Raw genomic sequence first — 18774 nt, 5'->3', positions numbered from 1 at the left:
CTTAAACTAGCCCAATGAATATTCCATTCAGTTACTAAAAATTTATCATAGCCCATGTTATGTTCCCTATAGCTTGCCTTTGACCGTCCCAACTTCATAATGTCCAGCACAAACTGTTAAAAAGATTATTAATGGTTTATTTTATAAGCAACATGAAGTAATTGTTGCAAAACAATGACCTTGTTCTGGTACAGCTAATCATAAAGTGATTTTTTACTTAGGGCAGTTGATAGGAATTGGAAAGTTTTAGCGGCACATTTATTTGACTGTAAACAATCAAATATTCGGAGATTAGCTGGCAGATGGTGTGGATTAGACAGCGGTAAAGGACAGACAAGAATAGTAACAGGGACAGAAAAGGTGTCAACAAACCAGCAGTTGTTCACTGAACACAATGCTGCTGAGTCACTAGACTTACATCATCACCTCCCCTCCCTCCTATTGTCTTTTCATTTCACAGATCTCACCTTCTTGCCTTTATTAGGCAAGACGTCTTTATATAAGCACATTTCATACACAAAGTGTAACTCGGTGTGCTTCACATAGTTACAAAAGCAACACTTGAAAGGCAAAAGAATTTCAGATTTTTTGATGTAGACAAATAAAATATTGTTTACTAAAATTACTATAAGAACGCACAGCGCAAGAACATTATTTTGGAAAAATTAATGATAGAAATGCTCTAAAAGACCGTTATAATATATAGGTATGAGCAAAATCTGGATTTACACTTGGGGGTCATTTCAGTTATTTTTATTTTTTATTTTTTATTTTATTTTATTTTTAATTAATTTAAAATTTTTGTAATTTATTTTTAAATTTTTGTAATTTATTTTTAAATTTTTGTAATTTATTTTTAAATTTTTGTAATTTATTTTTAAATTTTTGTAATTTATTTTTAAATGTTTTATTTAATTTAATTTTTTTTAAATATATTTTATTAATTTCATTTCTGTTCTTGTATGCATCTTATTGCATTTGCGAGCAGCATAACAGCTAAATGCTGATGCACCATGCTTGCTTTGAACTCGGGACTTCAATAATTTGGGGCTTTTCCTCCGACAGAACTTTTGGGGAACTTTTCAATTTACCTTGGTAAAATTCAGTTTGCGCGTTTTTCCACCAACAACAATTTCCGGGGTAATTAAATTCCCCAGGGGGCATCCAAGTACTATCTCAGCAGCAGGGTCTTGCTGAGCCAGGCTGGAATTTTGAGGGGGCAAGCTGCACTGACCAAGGCTGAGTGGTTGGTCAAATATGTGGATATGTTGTTTTTACATCGCCTGGACTCATCCAACTCATACGCCATCAAACTCATTTGAATCAATTACAGAGAGCTGGAAACACAATTATAAATTCCCTGCAGAACTTTTACAACCAAGAACTCCCTTTACCCAGAACTCAAAGATCCTGGGCTTGTTGGTGTAAAAGCAGCTATTGGCGTCTGCTGAACTCACAACCTACTGGGTGTATATTTCATGAGCATTTCTTAAATATATTTAGGACCGAAGCCATTCAATTATTATTATTTTTTTTAAACCATTAACATTACAGTATATTAAAATGTATTCTTCAGGTGATTGGGAGCCAGTGTCAAGTCTTTTGAACTACAATATGTTCTGAGCTTTTTGTTCTGGTCAGAACCTAAGCTGCTGAATGAGTTGCAGCTGTTTGATGATCTTCTGAGAAAGCCCAGTCAGAAGACTCTCTATTGGAGATAAAAGCATGGATAAGCTTTGTTTTGTTTTAGTGAGAAAGACATTTTGGCTCATCTCATTATTAATTTGTTTTAGACAGTGACACAGCACCTTAAGTAAACTGCTGTCACTTGGGGACAATTAATAGATATACAGGTAGCTGTGTATCATCTGCATAGTCATGATAGCCGACATTGGCATTCTGAAGAATTTGATTCAAGGGTAGCATATAGGCTACAGGCTGAACAACAAGGGTCCAAAGACTGATGCTTGAGGGACCCCACATGTCATGGTCATTTGATCAGATTTAAAACTTCCAATGATCACAAAATGACTCCTTTCCTCCAAGTAGGACCTGAACCTGTTCCACTTAATACCACCCAAGTTTCCAACCTGTCCAACATGTACATTATGTATAATAATTTATACCCTTCCAGCTCACTATCAACATTTATTTGGTATTTCTCCTTCATCTCATCTGGATGTTTTTTTACTTGACCCACAATGCTTTGCACCATCCTGTCTAGTGTTATTAATTCAGAGTCAGTGGTTTTCTGCTTCAGGCAAAGTGCTTCATAGCCACGCCCACATGATGATGCACATTCCATTTTTGGATGAGCCAAGGGCCACATGGTAAGTGTTGGCCAATTGTAGCAGGAGTAACAAGGGGACCCTTCTGTGCTGCAGAAGCGTGGTCATGTGACTGGGCAGATGGGCTAGGAGACAGCAGGGATGGTGATTGATGAAGAGGAGGAGAGGAGGAAACAACATATGAGAGAGGGAAGGAAATAAGGCAAGGACATGAGAAGGCAGAATGATTGTCAAAAAGACAGGGGAGGATTAAAAAAAAAGTCAGACATGGAATGTTTAGGTTTTCTGGTTATTTTGGCCATAGTAATAGCAAATCTAAAAAAAAAAATTGTGCGTCTAGTAACTCCACCACCCCACACACCCGTTTGCAAGCATTTAATAAACAATTCATTAAAATAAATGGTGCTCTCTTCAGTTGATTAAACACAGCATTCTCATTAATATTGCAATTGTGGAATGACACCACAGTTATTTAGGGCTCAGATAACGATCAATCAGGACTCAGCTTGCGGATGTCACATGGCCAAACTCAGAAAACAAGTGTTTGATTGTTACGTGAACACTGAGCAACTGTGATATCATTTTCAGTTTAATATTAATAAGAATACCGTGTTTAGACTTGTGGGGTTTCGTATATAACATGTTATTGTAAAGAAAATTTAAAGTTTGATCTCCCCTTTAAAAGATCAACCCTTTCAGCTAAAAGCAAATCTCAGTCTTTGTTTTGTTATTACCTGTGCGCAGGTGTACTCTCTGGACAATGTTGACGCCTTCCACAGTTTTTACAGCCCTCATAAGACTCAGCTGAAGAACCCTGTGATGGAGAGGCTGGCTGAGCAACTGGCTACACTGTGTGCTACACTGAAGGAGTACCCTGCTGTCAGATACAGAGGGTGAGCACAAGGGGACGCTGACATTAAACTACTACCATGAAACTACTAGCGTGAGGCGGTTGTATGACAATTAGAACCTTCAATGTTGATTTAAAACAGTTTTGTGTAGTAGCGCCAGATAAATCACAGATGTCCACAGTTTCTCAAATGAGAGCCACATATACAGTAAATTCTGTACAGTATATTTGACTCTAAACACAGTCTATTTGGTCCCAGAGAAGAAAGTAAATTATTTAGTGTGAATTTTCCTATATCCCATGAAAAAAATATTATATATAAACTAATAATATGTTTCACTCAGAAATTCTAGGTACATTTTGCAAGAAGAGATTTTGAAAATTATTATAGATTTTTTTTAAATTGAGGAATGAACTTGCAACCTTCAGTTTGGGAGACTGCCACTCTACCACCAGAGCCATGCCACTCCTACTTAAGTTTATTTTTTTTTGCACTTAAGTAATGAGATTTTATTTGATCAATTACAAGGCACTTATTGTTGATGTAACATGCAGTATTTGTGGAAATTATTACTGTGGGTCAGTGTTGCTGTAGAACAAGTTACGTAAGAAATGTGTCATTTGCATCATCTGGTTGTCCATATATCAGGGACTACAAAGACAATGCGACCCTGGCTCAGCTGGTTCAGGACAAACTGGATGCTTACAAGGCTGATGACCCCACCATGGGAGAGGTGAGTCTTCTTTCTGCCCTTTTGTCCACATTTGTACAAAGTATCTTTTAGGTATACTTTTCGTAGTTTTCTTCTTAGACCCAAACACTTGTAATTCTGAAGAAATGACAGTGTGAAAATATTGATAATATCTTTTATCTGTACGTGCAGGGTCCAGATAAGGCACGCTCACAATTGATCATCCTGGATAGGGCCTTTGACCCCGTCTCACCTGTCCTGCACGAGCTCACTTTCCAGGCTATGGGCTATGATTTGCTTCCCATTGAAAACGACGTCTACAAGTACACCCAAATAATAGATTTTTTGATGCAATTAAAGATTTGTAATGCAAATGTTAAATTCTGGTTTTGCTCAGATATGACACGAGTGGCATTGGTGACTCTCGTGAGAAAGAGGTTCTTTTGCATGAAGACGATGACTTGTGGGTGAGCCTGAGACACAAACACATTGCAGAGGTGTCCCAGTGAGTACTTTTCCTAATCCTTCATACATCCTCTCAGCATTTCGAATGCTGTATCCAGGAATATACCAACATGTTGTTTTTTTGGCATCAAGGGAAGTAACACGTCAGCTGAAGGAGTTTTCCTCCAGCAAGAGAATGAACACTGGAGAGAAGGTAACATGAATAATTCATTCATACATCAGGAGTTGGACTAGAGCTCTGTGTTCCTCTTTAATTTTACAGTATTTGTTTAGCATACAAACATATTTTTGGCCATTAAAGATTAGCGACCATTGGCTCTTGTGATTTGATGTTGCTGTCTATTCAACAGACCACAATGAGAGATCTGTCCCAGATGTTGAAGAAAATGCCTCAATATCAGAAGGAACTCAGCAAGGTGTGCTTACATTGTGAAGGGTGGTTTGGTTGATTTTTTTGCTTGTTAATGTGTCAGTGCTAACTGGAAGTGTGTTGCGTTTTGCAGTACTCCACTCACCTGCAGCTTGCTGAAGACTGCATGAAGCATTACCAGGGAACAGTGGACAAGCTTTGCCGTGTGGAACAGGTGAAATGCAAGCATTTATAATATTTACCTGATTGGCTAGGATAAATCTCAGGGTTCTACTGTGCTATTGTGAGGTTTGTGGGTTCCATCTAGCTTGAACATTGAGCTTTATTAGTTACATCATGATCACATTAATATAGGCTGAAATGTGTATCACTCAGGGTGAAAGACGAAGAAATAGACACTTGGACACACAAGTATTTAAAGTTGTGTGTTGTAGGACCTTGCGATGGGCACGGATGCTGAAGGGGAGAAGATCAAAGATCCCATGAGGGCCATCGTGCCCATTCTGCTGGATGCCAACGTCAGCACATATGACAAGATCCGCATCATCCTGCTCTATATCTTCCTCAAGAATGGTACACAGTTCATATAGTATAGTATTAATCTCTGTCTTGCACACAATCTAATAAGTATCATCATGATTTTTTTTAGGTATAAATGCACAGAACTACACTTTATAATATATATTGTACATATAATTTGTTTCAATCTTAAATTGTACTGTGAATGATGCAGTCCAAAATGTTCTTAAATCTTGCTTAGCTAGGAATGGCGGACATTGCAATTTAATACTAACAGCAGCCAGTAGAGTGCAGACCTCTACCAAGATAGAACATCGGTCTAGGTGAAAGTTACATAGATATTGACACAGTAATATATAATGACAGAATAATGATTTATAATAGATCCAACACGAACAGTGTATGCAACTGTTGATATGCATAAATGTATGCATTTGATGCAAAGTATATATATAATTTGATAACTTCATTATTTTTCATACAAATATATTTGCCACTTGCTGCCAACTGAAAATGACATCACAGGTGTGCAGTTCTCAGGTAATGACTAATCACGGCTCACCTGGGGTCTGGGATTGGTTATGTGACGTTCACAAACTGAGCCATAAACGGTCATTATCTGAGTCCTCAGCACACGTTATTGTACATGAAAAATAATGAAGTTATCAAATTAATTTTAGACAAAATATTAACTTCTTACTGCTGAACATGGGGAAATTAGTCAAGTATCCCTTTAAATTATAAGGTCAGAAATCATGGATATTCTATCTAGATCCTAACTGTCGGGATTTTTGTTTTGTTTTGTGGTGTTGCATGGAGGCAAGGACTGCAGGATTCTCAAAAGTCATTTATTTTCCAAAACAAAAAGCCAAACTACATAAAGGAGCAAATGAAAATACTAAAGTAACAAAAACCAACAATTCAGAATTCAAAGTAATGTATACAATTAACAAAATGAAACAAAAACACCAAGCATGAAAATTGACAACAGAAACAATAAACCGACAAAGAAAGAAAGAAAAAACTCGATTCAAGAAAACTGATAACAAGCAACACCTGGACAAGACACAAGTGGCTGAGGGAGCTGATTGGTAGAGAAGGGACCAGACAAAACATGAAACAAAACTACTGTAAATCAATCAAAAACTCTGATCATGATAATAACCAAATTGAAATGTGTTCTTTCAGTGGCCCAAAAAATGACACACATAATGTGCACAAAGTGATTTCATATATAAAATATGTAACATGTATTTTTGTCTTAAGGCATAACGGAGGAGAACCTGAACAAGCTCATCCAACATGCTCAGATTCCCCCTGAAGACAGTGAGATCATCACCAACATGGCTCATCTGGGAGTCCCCATTGTCACAGACGTAACGCTCTCAACTCTCTTCTTGTGTCTCCTCAGTCTATGCCATACATTTTCTTCTACCGTAGTCAACTGAGAATATCATTAGATGCTAAACATACTGTTTATTTGAGTGCATGGACCATATGTGTTTTACGAGATCTTTGTTGGTTTCCTATTGAAACATAATACTTTAGGTTTTCTGACACAGGAAAATTTACTTAGCCCACTAGAAAAAGGCAAATGAAGAAAAAATATCAAGTTTTCAAAACATAGGAACAAACACATGAAAATAAATGACATATTATTGTTAGATATCTACCTCACTGTCAGAGGCTCTGGGTCCGAATCTCGCATCAAATCTTTCTGTTTGGAGTTTGCATTCCTCCCTGTTTTTTTCCTCCTTCTGGTTTCCTTTCACACTCCATAGACGTACAGTAAATCCTTGGTTAATTAAACTCTCAAAATTGCCCATAGGTGGGACTGTTAGTGTGAATAGTTGTGACTGAGTCTGACTCCAGTGTCTTCCCCTATTTCGTTCACAAAGTCAGTAGTAGAAAATGGATGGATGGTTATTGTGGTTCTTGAGCCTGTCTAATATGTGGTGATCAACTCAATCAAAAGCAATCAGCACTAGTAAATAGTAAAAGAGCAGCTGTTAAGAATCTAGTAACAGTTGTAGATCATTCACTACATGGACAATTTGGAGACATCAATTTACTTAACATGCATTTTTTTGTAATGTGGGAAGAAGATGGAGTGCCATAAGGAAAACGCATGCAAACAAAACACAGGGAGCGCATGCAAGTGCCAGGCCCAGATTTGAACCCTAACCTTCATAGCTGCGAGGCAGATGTTGTAACCACTACCCACTGTATTGCCTATGAAAAAATTATAAAAGAATACATAAGGATTCAGAAAATGTTTCCCAGTGGATATAGCATACTGTAGAGTACAACTGAATGATGGTATCATGTTTCACTATTGCAAGCAGTGCTGTTAAAAATAAAGATGACTGTATATTACCTTTTCTCAGTCAACCCTTCGCCGAGGCAAGAAATTGGACAGGAAGGAGCGAGTCAGTGAGCAGACCTATCAATTGTCCCGCTGGACACCGCTGGTCAAGGACATCATGGAGGTGTGTTTATATGGAACTTCAGAATGTGTAATGTTTTTAATAAAACAATTTGAGATGATTTACATGCAATAACAGCTTCAAAATCAAGTAGTTCACCAAGGGCCAAAGAATATTTGCGTAAGGTTTTTATCCGTTACTGTTATTTCAAACAAAATACACCAAAAGCTACATTCATTCATTTTGCATAGAGATCTGCTATATAAAATAAAAAGTAGCTCTTAACTGCTTTGATTTGAGTTTTATTGATTACATAAACATTATTTACAGTGAGCCATCTAGAATTGCACATCATTATTTCTATGCATTTACCTTGTGTTCCTACTCAACGTATTAGATTAATATATTTATCTGATTGATTGGATTTAATTATTGAGTTTAAGTGTTTGTCTGTTTGTCCCTCTGCAGGATGCCATTGATGATAAGTTAGATACTAAGCACTACCCCTACATCTCCACTCGCTCCTCTGCTTCTTTCAGCACCACTGCTGTCAGGTACACGCACACGCACACACACACGCATTTATTTACAACAAATGGCAGTGACAGATTAATACTAATTTTGGACAGGAGACGAGGCCTAGATCAATATTTGAGAAGTCGGTATGTAATGTCCCCACATTAGTGACTGGAGGGTCACACTAACCAAGTTTGTGTCGATTTATTGTTTGGAAGGAATAACACTGAGAAAAACAACAACTTGAGTTTTAATTAAGTTTAATTTCAAACTATGTTGCTAAATATATTGTTGAATTATTATTATTATTTGAGTGCTCAACCTCTTGTATTGGACATCATTGAATTGTGCAAGTGTGGGCTACCCAATGTTATCGTGAGGTTGTATATGCTGTATCAAGTGGCATCAAAGCACCACGAATCAACAACAAAGGAGTATACTTGTAAAAAAGATGACATACTTGTGCTCCCTGGCAGTGCTCGGTATGGACACTGGCACAAGAACAAGACACCTGGAGAATACCGCACCGGCCCAAGGGTCATGGTCTTCATCATTGGGGGAGTGTCCTTCAGCGAGATGCGCTGCGCCTATGAGGTCACACAGGCCAATGGGAAGTGGGAAGCCATAATTGGTGAGTAGTGCAAACGGGGAGGGGAGGGGTTGGTTCAACTTGAAATCATGACGGACTGACGATGACGGATGTGGCCCAGCTGCTGGCGAATGATGAATGACGGACCGGCAAAATTACAGGCGCGCCCACCCCTGCGTATGTGTGTCCCCCACTTTATTGTATCTTTCTGTGGTTTGACCAATGGGAGCAATTACAATTAAAATGTTACCTTTTCGATCACTAAAATGAAGTACAAGTATTCAACTGCACTAAAATAAGTAAATACTTTGAAATACTAATCAGAGCTATACTAAATAATACCAAAACATTTTTGTAGGATAACTAATACTGACAATCAAACAGGCAAGAATATCAGGTCTATACTTGTGCCACTCTAGTATACAGTTTTCAAACTATACCAAGGGAGACTCATGCGGCTCTTTAGTCCCTCTCCTATGGCTCCCTGTGGATCTCTTAAAAAAAATTTAAGGAAGAGGAAAAGCAGAAAATTACCATAAAATGACCATGAAATTGCATGGGATGCAAAAAAGAAAATATTCAAAAAGTAACTATAAAATGTCCAAAAACAAAAGAAGAAATCCCAAAAAGTACCATAAAATGTATACAAAAATTGCTCAGTCAGAATTTTATTTCTAAAAAAAAAAAGGCATAAAAGAAAACAAAAAGTAACTATAAAATGTCCAAAACAAAAAAAAGTCCTGAAAATTACCGAATAATATCCACAAAATTGCCCAAAATATCAGAAATTGATTGCCAAAAATTTGTGAGTACACAATCTCCAGAGAATCCATCTTGTATCGCTGCCATTGATTTCCACCGATACAAACCACTGGTGGGTTCAGACCAATCACAGAACGACATTGTATTTGGGGGCGGAATAAAAACAAGAAGCGCCGAAGCCGTGGGAAGAAACAAACCAAACATGGCGACACCGGTGGACAAATGCGTGGACACTGCAACTAATTCTGTTCTTGCCAAATTAGTCTCTTGTATCCGCATATCAACATCGCAAAACCAACAACATAAACTCAACGCCATGATATCAGCTAGTGACAACAGTCGCTCGTCGATGACTTTGCCGTGATTGGTCGAAACAAAAGTTAGGTAGACGTGCACACGATTCTGCTTCGTCCAATCAGCTCAAAGTGTTTTACAGCTTGCCCCGCCTTTCCCGAGCAAATCATCGCGGAGCAGTCCCAGACTGATATTGTGGAGAACACCCTCAAGTGAAGCACAAATCAATCTGGCTATTGCCAGGCTAGCAGAAAATCACTATCACAAATCACTAAAACTGCCAAGAACGTAAAACATTTGACAGAAAGGCAGAAAAGTCTGAAAATACATTAATAATAATAACAATAATAATAATAATTTAAAAAAAATCCAAAAAACAGAAAACATGTAGGGGAAAGGTAGAATTAGAAGAAAATGTATCGCAAACTATTGGATGCTGCACACTTTTCTGTTATAGGTTAGCTCTAATTAGCTCTAGTGCGCTCAGTACATTAGGCTAACACTATCACACAGTTTCGTTGTTCACAATGTTCAAATCTTTTGTGGCTTCAGACAGATAATTTGATTTTTATTTTGCCTAAAACGGCTCTTATGACAGTAAAGGTTGTTGATCCATATAGTATACAGTAAATTGCAAAGTTGGACAGTTTAGTCAATTGGACAGTTTAGTCAAACAATCACACTGAAATGTTTCCAGCAGGTCTATTTTGTGTGTTGTGTCCTACGTTATAATGTCCCTCTGGACTGTTAATTTGATGTCTTAATGCTTCTCAGTGCTGCTCTCTTCTATGTTCCTATTTTGCTCTGCTTCCGCTCTTGTCTTTCAAAATTGTCTTTAAATCACAGCTTCGCCTTGTCTTTTTCTGTCTCTCTGTTTTGTGCAAGTGACAATGTATACTTCCCTGTGTGTGTGTGTGTGTGTTCTGTGAGCAGTTACGTAAATGTGTGTGTCTGTGTGTGTCTGTTTGAAAGAACAGTTGGTTGTTAAAAAAAAAAGAAAAGAAAGAAAAGAACCTGTTTGTTGTAGAGAGTGGATGAGGGCCTTGGCATGTGTTGAAAGACGAGTGGTGAAGCCACCTCTGTTCCTCCTACAGGTTCCACCCACATGCTCACCCCCACCAAATTCTTATCGGACCTGCAGCACCCCGACTTCCGAGAGTCCACTAGGGTGTCCTTTGAGGACGCAGACGCCTCAGACGAGTGAGGCAGAGACAGATTGGGAGGGAGGGAGAGAGAAATCACACAGAAAAAAGTAAAGGCAGCCGCTCAAGAAGCCCTTTCTGAACTTCAACAGCACAAGGGCTTCCTTGTTCTTCTTTTGAATCACTCAGTAGTGTTTTATGTACCTCCACCACCTCCTCCTCTTCGTGACCCTCAGGGATGGGTACATCATGGCCTTTTCTCACTGCATGGGCCGCTCTATCAGGGTCTACTATAGCCTCAATGTCAGCCAACATCTTTGCTCACTGCAGATAAATCATTTTGGCCGTCTAAATCACCATCTGTAGAAAATGAACTATACCTAGAAATGTTTCAAAGTTGATGACATTTTCTCAATAGATGCTGATGTGCAATCCAGTACAAGAGCTTTATCAACATTTAAGACTAGCGACTACTCTTAGACTGTACAGAGGGGTCCTCTGTTCACGACGGTCCCGACATACAAGTAACGTATGCGGGATGCATAAAATGATAACATCACGTGCACATAAAGGTGCGCTTAGTTACTGCTGTACTTCCTGGATATCATTCAAGTGTTTTCTATCTATGACCGTCAAGTGTTTGTCATACCAATATTTACTGTGAATAAGTTGACTTTGCGCGCATAGGTTAGTGATAGCCTTATGAAGAAATTCTGATTATGTCACCCGCATAGGAACGGAACTCAATTGTAAACTGAGACCCCTGTGTAGATGGGGAGCGTAACAACTAGTTAACTGTCAGTTATTAAGTCAACAAATGTTCATCACAATCTAGTCTAGACCTGTCATTCTGATTAATATTGTGTTTGTGAAATATGAATTGAGCAGCAAAATCCGCCTGCTTTTATCAGTCTCGGGGGGCGGCCATTTTTGCCACTTGTCAACTGAAAACGACATCAAAGTTATTCAGAGCTCAGGCAACAACCAATCACGGCTCACCTGTTTTCTGAAGCTGAACTGTGATTGGTTGTTACTCGACTGCAAGTGGCAAAATGGCCGCCCCCTGAAAGTGGATATAAAGGGGTAGATTTTGATGCTCATATTGCAATAAACACAATATTATCAGAATGTTGTGTTCACTCATTCACTGCCATTGACGGATATTGACTTCAAAAATTCATTTGAACTGTTTTTATTAGTTTAAATTTTTTTCCACTTTTGTTAACAAGAATATGAAAACCTAGACAATATTTTTTATTGTACATTTAGAACAGATATAAAATGTATGATTAATCGTGGGTTAACTATTGAAGTCATGCGATTAATTATAATTTAAAAATGTTATCACCTGACGCGATTTAAAAAAAGAAAGAAGAAAAGATTATTAAAAATTAGGAGTGTCAGGCGATTATTTTTTTAATTGTAATTAATTGCATGACTTCACAAGTTAACTCACGATTATTCACACATTTTATATCTGTTCTAAATGTACAATAAAAAAATTCTAGGCTTTCATATTCTTGTTATCAAAAGTGGAAAAAAATGTAAACTAATAGAAATAGTTCAAATGAATATTTGACATCTATAATCGTCAATGGTAGTGAATGAGTTAAACAAGTGAAGTAATAATTTTATTGGCCAATATTAGCCCTTTTAAATTTACCTTTAAAGTAACCTACTTTTTATTTCTTTGCTTTGTTTTTAAAGGTCTTTAGTTATTTTTGATCTTTTCATTATGTGAAGTATGTTTAGTTACCTTGTTTATGAAATGTCCTTTCCTGAGATGATGAGGTTCTTGGTGAGCAAACAATAGTGGAATACCCCATTTTGTTTGTGTATACCTATGTGAAAGACAGTGTCACTCAAAACTGAGCATTATAGTCTTTGTACAGATATATTTTGTTGATGTAGCTCTGGTGCTGGATATCATCTTGTTCAAGTGTACCTGACGTATGCAGCGAGCCAAACCTCAAAGAAATTTTGCCTGCACAGATGAATTCAGAATAAAGGCTATATTAAGATCAAGTGTGTGCTGAAGAGCGGCCATGCCTGAGTAGGTTGTCCAACCCCCATCCCTGCTGCCTCCTATCATCTCTGCTGGGTGGATTAAATCGCCCCTCGATTGTATAAAGGCTCACCGTTAACCGCTCACTTCAGATTTAATCTACCCCAAGATCCATCTTTATTATCACTTTGTTTATTTTTCTAATGAACCCTTGGCCACGACAATCACCTTGATTTCTTTCAGGACATGGTTGAAGTTCATTGAAGGAGATTCTCCTTACTCCCTTGATGTTGTCTTGTACTATCATCACATGCTCACATGGCCGACGGCTCGTCAGCAGAGGGCGCGGTTATATATGACCAATTTGGTGATAATAAGGGAAACACAAAAATGTCATTTTTCTTTTCGTCAAGGATTTCCTGTTTGTGTGTGTGCGTGTGAGTGTATGTGTGTGAGAGAGAGACACATCTCTGCTGACGTAGCGTGGCTATGTAGCATTGCTCCACCTGATATGCTTTAGCAATCTAACAACTATGACCCTTAGCAAATAGCTGCCATTGATGCCAGGTGCTGCTTAGGCCAAATACAAAAATAAAAAAAAATCACATTTACCACTCTCAAATTAGAACATTTTCATGCCCAACAGAGAAGTTCTCAGGCTCACCAAAAACAAAACAAAACAAAAAACAGACCGAGGAAGTATTAGGAATAGTATTTTGAGATGTGCGTGCACTGTTGGTACCCATCTGTTAATGAAAGAAAACTGCACAGTGCTTACAGTGATTTTCAATCTAAAAAAAGTAACAAGACTGTTAATGGAAACAATGGGAAAAAAAACACAATTTAAAAGCAATGTTTTGATTTCAATTGGAATGAAAGGACTGATATATAACATTCTTTTTTTTCTCTATGTGTTTTTTTTTAGTGAGGGAGAATGTTTACATGACAAATTCCCATTTACTTTTTTTTAAAGATAATTTTAACACAAAGCTACCAAATAAACCTTATATGATACATATTCATTTGTCTAATAAATAGTCCAATATTAATAATAGTAATATTAACAATAATAAATAGTCTAATATTTATATTAAATGTATAATTCTCAGGTTTCTGTATTTATTATTAATGAAGTATAATTCCTGTAAATTAATAATATTGAGAGTATTTATTTAAAATACATCAAGTATATTGTTTGAATTGCATAATAATCAGGTCACCTATACACGAAACACGATAAATATACTGCTATGTGAAAAACACTTAGGGCCATGTTTTTCATTTTTTACATTTTTGGGGATGAAATGAATGCAGACATCCCAAAAAACGCAACAAAAAAAGCAATAATGCTTTATTAATACTAAATACATATACCTAAGGATTATGCATTTTAAATACATAAGCTTTATTAGACTAATGAATATGTATCATATACGGTTCATTTGGTAGGTTTGTGTTAAAATTATCTGGAAAAAAAAAGTATATGGGAATTTGCCATGTAAAAAAAAATTACATAAATCTTAAGGTAGGCTTGAAATATTTCTGTGAGTGTGCGTGTGGTTATTTTTGGCCTATACAGCACCTCATGCCACTCGCCTGTTTAGACTTGACGTGTACAAAATGATCAATTCTATTTTAAGTTTGCAAACTCAGGTAATTTAAATGAAGCTAATCAGTAGTCAACAAAGGTAAATGCAGTATCCTATCCTATTGTTTTAACATTATACAATACTGTTTTTAATATTGTATATAATTATTCCATCTGACAAACATGCATCCTAGGAGCAAGTCATAAATAATACTCATCTCCATGCCAATAACATCTCTACAAGGATTATATCGTCACAGCACGTCATTCTCATCCCTAACGTAGCCGCTAAAGCGATATCATTTCCGAACAAGTTTTTATTTATGGTTTCTCAGTCGGCAGTATGTCTGCTCCGGCGCATACTGTCTTTTACATTCAACACACAATAATGGCCATCACCTACTTACAGCAAGTATTTGTGTTTGTTTTGCGCTTTAGGTACAATAAGTCAGTATTGTAGTTAATTACTAATTAGTCCAAAGATTGTTTGTTTCTTGGGCACAAAAGCAGCATGTTTACGAGTCAAACAATCCCAACCAAAATCGGAATTGATGCTTCTGTGCATTTTGGTCATTTTCTGGCATTTTGTACAAATAATTGAAAGTTAAAATGCAGCTCTGCAGTAGAAACAAACAACGTAAGGACAAACATTGTGTGTTGTGAGGAGTAAATCAAATGGTCGAACCTTTTTCGTTTAAAAAACAAAACAAAAAAACTTTCTAAGCAATCATGTGTGAACCAAATTTGGCAAGATGTTTGCTTTACTCCACTCCTGCACCTGTCAAGTAAAAAAAAAAGAAAAAGTGTGAAATGTGTCTTCAGCTGTCTTGAAAGTTCATCTTATGTTATTAGCCTTTAATCCCTATGTACAAGTAAGCATTCCCAGCAATTTGCATATGCTCATGAGTTGCTAGGCTTTATGCCTCTAAAGCAACAGAATGTAATCTTTCTCACCAACAACATGTTAACTGTTATATAAGTCAGTGTAAACATTAGTTAACCTTCTCTCAGTAAAACATAAAATATTTTTAATGGTCAGGTCAGTACTACTGCAAATGTGAATCCGTTCCCAACTGCTTTGCCTGGATGAATAAAGGTTAATAAGATGAATGTATGAAATAAATAAATAAATAATAAAACTGTAATTATTCGTCAAACAAGTATAAACAATAACCTAACCATTGTATATATTAAAATATTACCTAGTGTAACTTGGACAACACATTTGGTGTCACCAGTGTATAAAAGTCAACTAGTCACAGTGGACACAGTTCTAATTGTGGGGGATAAACCCTGAACATTGCTTCAAAAGGCAAAAAAAAAGTCAAAAATTGCCTATGGATGCAACAAGCCCTACTCTTATCCAAATGAAGCTCCTCAACTTACTTCAACATAGTTCATTTGCACCAAGGTGCCACAAGATGACGCCAAAGTAATATATTTATTGCTTTGGTGAAACAAGCGTGAGTTAATTGTAAATTGTATTCTGTGTCTTTGCTTCTCTGAGCTTTTTGAAACTTTAATTGTATTTTTAACCCAAATTCCACTATGAATCGTCAACTAGTATCTATTTAGCTGATGCAAATGAAGTAGTTGTAAGATGAATGCAGTGATGAACAAAAGGAATAACAGCAGAAAGTAGCATTTCGGTTTTTATCTCCCTGTTCAACAAACAATACTTTTTATAGCAAGAGCTGAAAACACATTTTCCCTCTGTGTCTATGCTAATGCATATATCCAACTGCAGACTTTTTGTGTGTTTGTGTATGTCCTCAGGATCGACCAACATCTTTACCCCCACCAGCCTGCTGGAGCAACTCAAGGCCATGAACAAACCAGATGAGGAAGTGACCAGTTAAAAATCCCTCCATCATCCAATCTCTCTCCTCCTTACTTCCCCTTTACAACGTCGACCGTTCCTTTCTTGTGTGTGCATCTTGCTTGACAACAATAAAAAAAAGACATCTAAGATGACAAAAAAATATATATGTTTAAACAAAAGAGTAAAACAAGTATTCTCATGTTTTGCAATGGATGCAATGAAAGAACCTGATTTAAATATCCGTAACAGATACATTTCAAAGGGGACATACCAAAATGTAAAATGTACTGTATGCTATCAAACCTGCTAGAATATGTCAAAGGTAGATCTATCCTTGCTGGTCACCTGCTTAGTGTCAGTGTAGTGAAAGCAGGTGGAGGAGGGATGTGCCGTTTGAGAGGTTCAAGTTGTAAAATATAGCATATCAATCAACATGCAATATATAAATATATTTCAACGGAGATGAGTCGCCCCTGCTGCCCATTTGAGATGTTCGTATCAAGTAGCATGCTTGGACTTGTCTGGACTGTTTACTGTGTTTGTATCCCGTGTGGAATTTGGGAGCTATCTGTTTTTGTTTTGTTTTCTCCTAAGGATGTTGTGTTTGGATACTCTACTGAAAGACTTTTCCGCTTTCAAGACGTCCGCTGAAGCATCCGCCGCGCAGCTTGCGACTCGGCACATTAGCTCAGACTATGCAAATTCACCACCTGGATGCTTTTGCCGTGAGGTTACATTAGGTTATTGTTGTTGAGCTGCCACCTCCATATAGCGCTCACAAAGAGGACTTTAATGAGAATTTCAAAAATTTCATGAGAAAAGAGAGTTCAAGGTGGAGTATATGATAGTAGCGGTTCTGTTGGTGATTTTGAGAGAATCATCCCTCCTCCGACTGCCAAGACTGTGAAGTATTCAATTGCTACCCTCCCCCCCCCCTCCTGCACCGCTGACAACGCCATGTTTTAATGTTGAAAAAAGCCGTTGCTTGCTAAAAATCTCTTTCACGAAGGCCTCTTGTATTTCAGTATTGTATCCCGTCAGTCTTCTGATTGCTTAGTGACGATGTTTCATTGGCTCATGCTCACGTGTAGTTAGTGTCGTAATGCCATTTGTTGCTGTTGAGCTTCTCACTGTTGACTGGTGATGTTTCAGCCTGTGAAGTAGTGCTAACTTTCCTTTATTAATGCTAATAGGACGCCACTGTATTTGCGATGTTTTAGCTGTAGCTGTTAGTCGGAAACAAACGGGGAAAAAAAGAGAAACATCTATATTTTCTTTGCCTGATTTTCCGCTGGTGTAATGTAAATCCTCTCCAATGGTGAATGGCTTTGCAAGAGTAAAAAAATAACACATTTATTCATTTCCTCCAGCTCTTTCCTCTTCCCCCAGCCAAACAAGTTGAATATTGCACTATAACAAGTTCTCTGTGTTGCAATCGCTTACTTGTTTATTTTTTGTATTCATTTGCTGTTCTCTAGGATTAACTGTCAAATTGCTTGATTTCTTTCCAAATTATTTATCTAAGAAAAATATCAGCACATTAGTCTGTCCTCAAACTGTTTAACTTATTGGGAATGTATGTTTGCGAGTGTTGAAGCACAAACAATACTTCCGTGTGTAACATATATGTACTAAGGCTGTTGAATAAATTGGCTTCCATTACGTTTAAGACTCTTCACTTATTGGTCATCCTTGCTAAATAAACAATGAGCGCACAGCAAATCGGTCAGTGTTAAATTTCCAGTGCTCGATCAAATATGCAGTGTTATTTTAACACTGTTAGGATAAAAATGTACACTGTCAGTACATTTCCTTGAGTGCTGGGTGCATGTCAAACCTGAATAGCACTACCTTGAGTGTTAAATTGACCACACCCTCATTTCCAGATGTTGTTGTTGGAGCAGCGTGGCTCAGTGGTGCTGGGTGCATGTCAAACCTGAATAGCACTACCTTGAGTGTTAAATTGACCACACCCTCATTTCCAGATGTTGTTGTTGGAGCAGCGTGGCTCAGTGGTAGTCTTGCAACCCTAAGAGTGTGGGTTTGATCCCAGGCCAGTGTGACTATCTCAAAGTACCCTTCAGCAAGATACTGATCCCCAAGTTACTTGTGATGCTGTGGGCCTTTTTTAGGAGGAAAAGCGCGCTATATAAATCAAGTATTAAACTCTGCCCCAACAGATTTACAGGCGTTAACTTCTGTTAACCAACAGCTATATATCTGACAGACAGACCCTAGATGTGTTCATGTACTTCCAGGTAGCTACATCAGAAGAAGATAAGACTTTGTGTCAACAGACACATTTGCATCATGGCTGTCATAGAAACGCTTACTCACTAACGAGTCTGGAAACAAAATGTGTGCGCTTCATTTTGAGCATTACTCTCTTCGGGGTTGAGCAACAGCAAATCTTTAGTAAAAAGGACGTAGGAATATACACCAATGA

General features: G+C 37.5%; 1 protein-coding gene across 2 annotated transcripts in view; it reads left to right on the top strand.

Moving 5' to 3' along the window:
* Positions 1 to 17990, top strand: part of stxbp1a (syntaxin binding protein 1a) — a 29684-nt gene extending 11694 nt beyond the window's left edge. The window contains exons 8-21 of one of the 2 annotated variants that reach the window (XM_086095878.1): positions 3033 to 3181; positions 3788 to 3872; positions 4023 to 4153; positions 4228 to 4335; positions 4428 to 4488; positions 4646 to 4711; positions 4799 to 4879; positions 5100 to 5238; positions 6451 to 6560; positions 7572 to 7673; positions 8079 to 8164; positions 8603 to 8757; positions 10866 to 11023; positions 16283 to 17990. In XM_086095878.1, the coding sequence (XP_085952004.1) occupies positions 3033 to 3181; positions 3788 to 3872; positions 4023 to 4153; positions 4228 to 4335; positions 4428 to 4488; positions 4646 to 4711; positions 4799 to 4879; positions 5100 to 5238; positions 6451 to 6560; positions 7572 to 7673; positions 8079 to 8164; positions 8603 to 8757; positions 10866 to 10975 (1383 nt within the window). In that variant the 3' untranslated portion in view covers positions 10976 to 11023; positions 16283 to 17990. The remainder of the gene's footprint in view (positions 1 to 3032; positions 3182 to 3787; positions 3873 to 4022; positions 4154 to 4227; positions 4336 to 4427; positions 4489 to 4645; positions 4712 to 4798; positions 4880 to 5099; positions 5239 to 6450; positions 6561 to 7571; positions 7674 to 8078; positions 8165 to 8602; positions 8758 to 10865; positions 11024 to 16282) is intronic. The other variant, XM_086095879.1, reaches the window with a different exon arrangement.
* The last annotated feature ends 784 nt before the right edge of the window (positions 17991 to 18774 follow it).

The sequence above is a fragment of the Leptonotus elevatus genome, chromosome 15, assembly GCF_054856555.1.
Source record: "Leptonotus elevatus isolate MCC_2025b chromosome 15, RoL_Lele_1.0, whole genome shotgun sequence".
NCBI lineage: Eukaryota > Metazoa > Chordata > Actinopteri > Syngnathiformes > Syngnathidae > Leptonotus > Leptonotus elevatus.
Note: the sequence above shows the minus strand (reverse complement) of the source record. Positions and strands in the feature narration are given on the sequence as shown.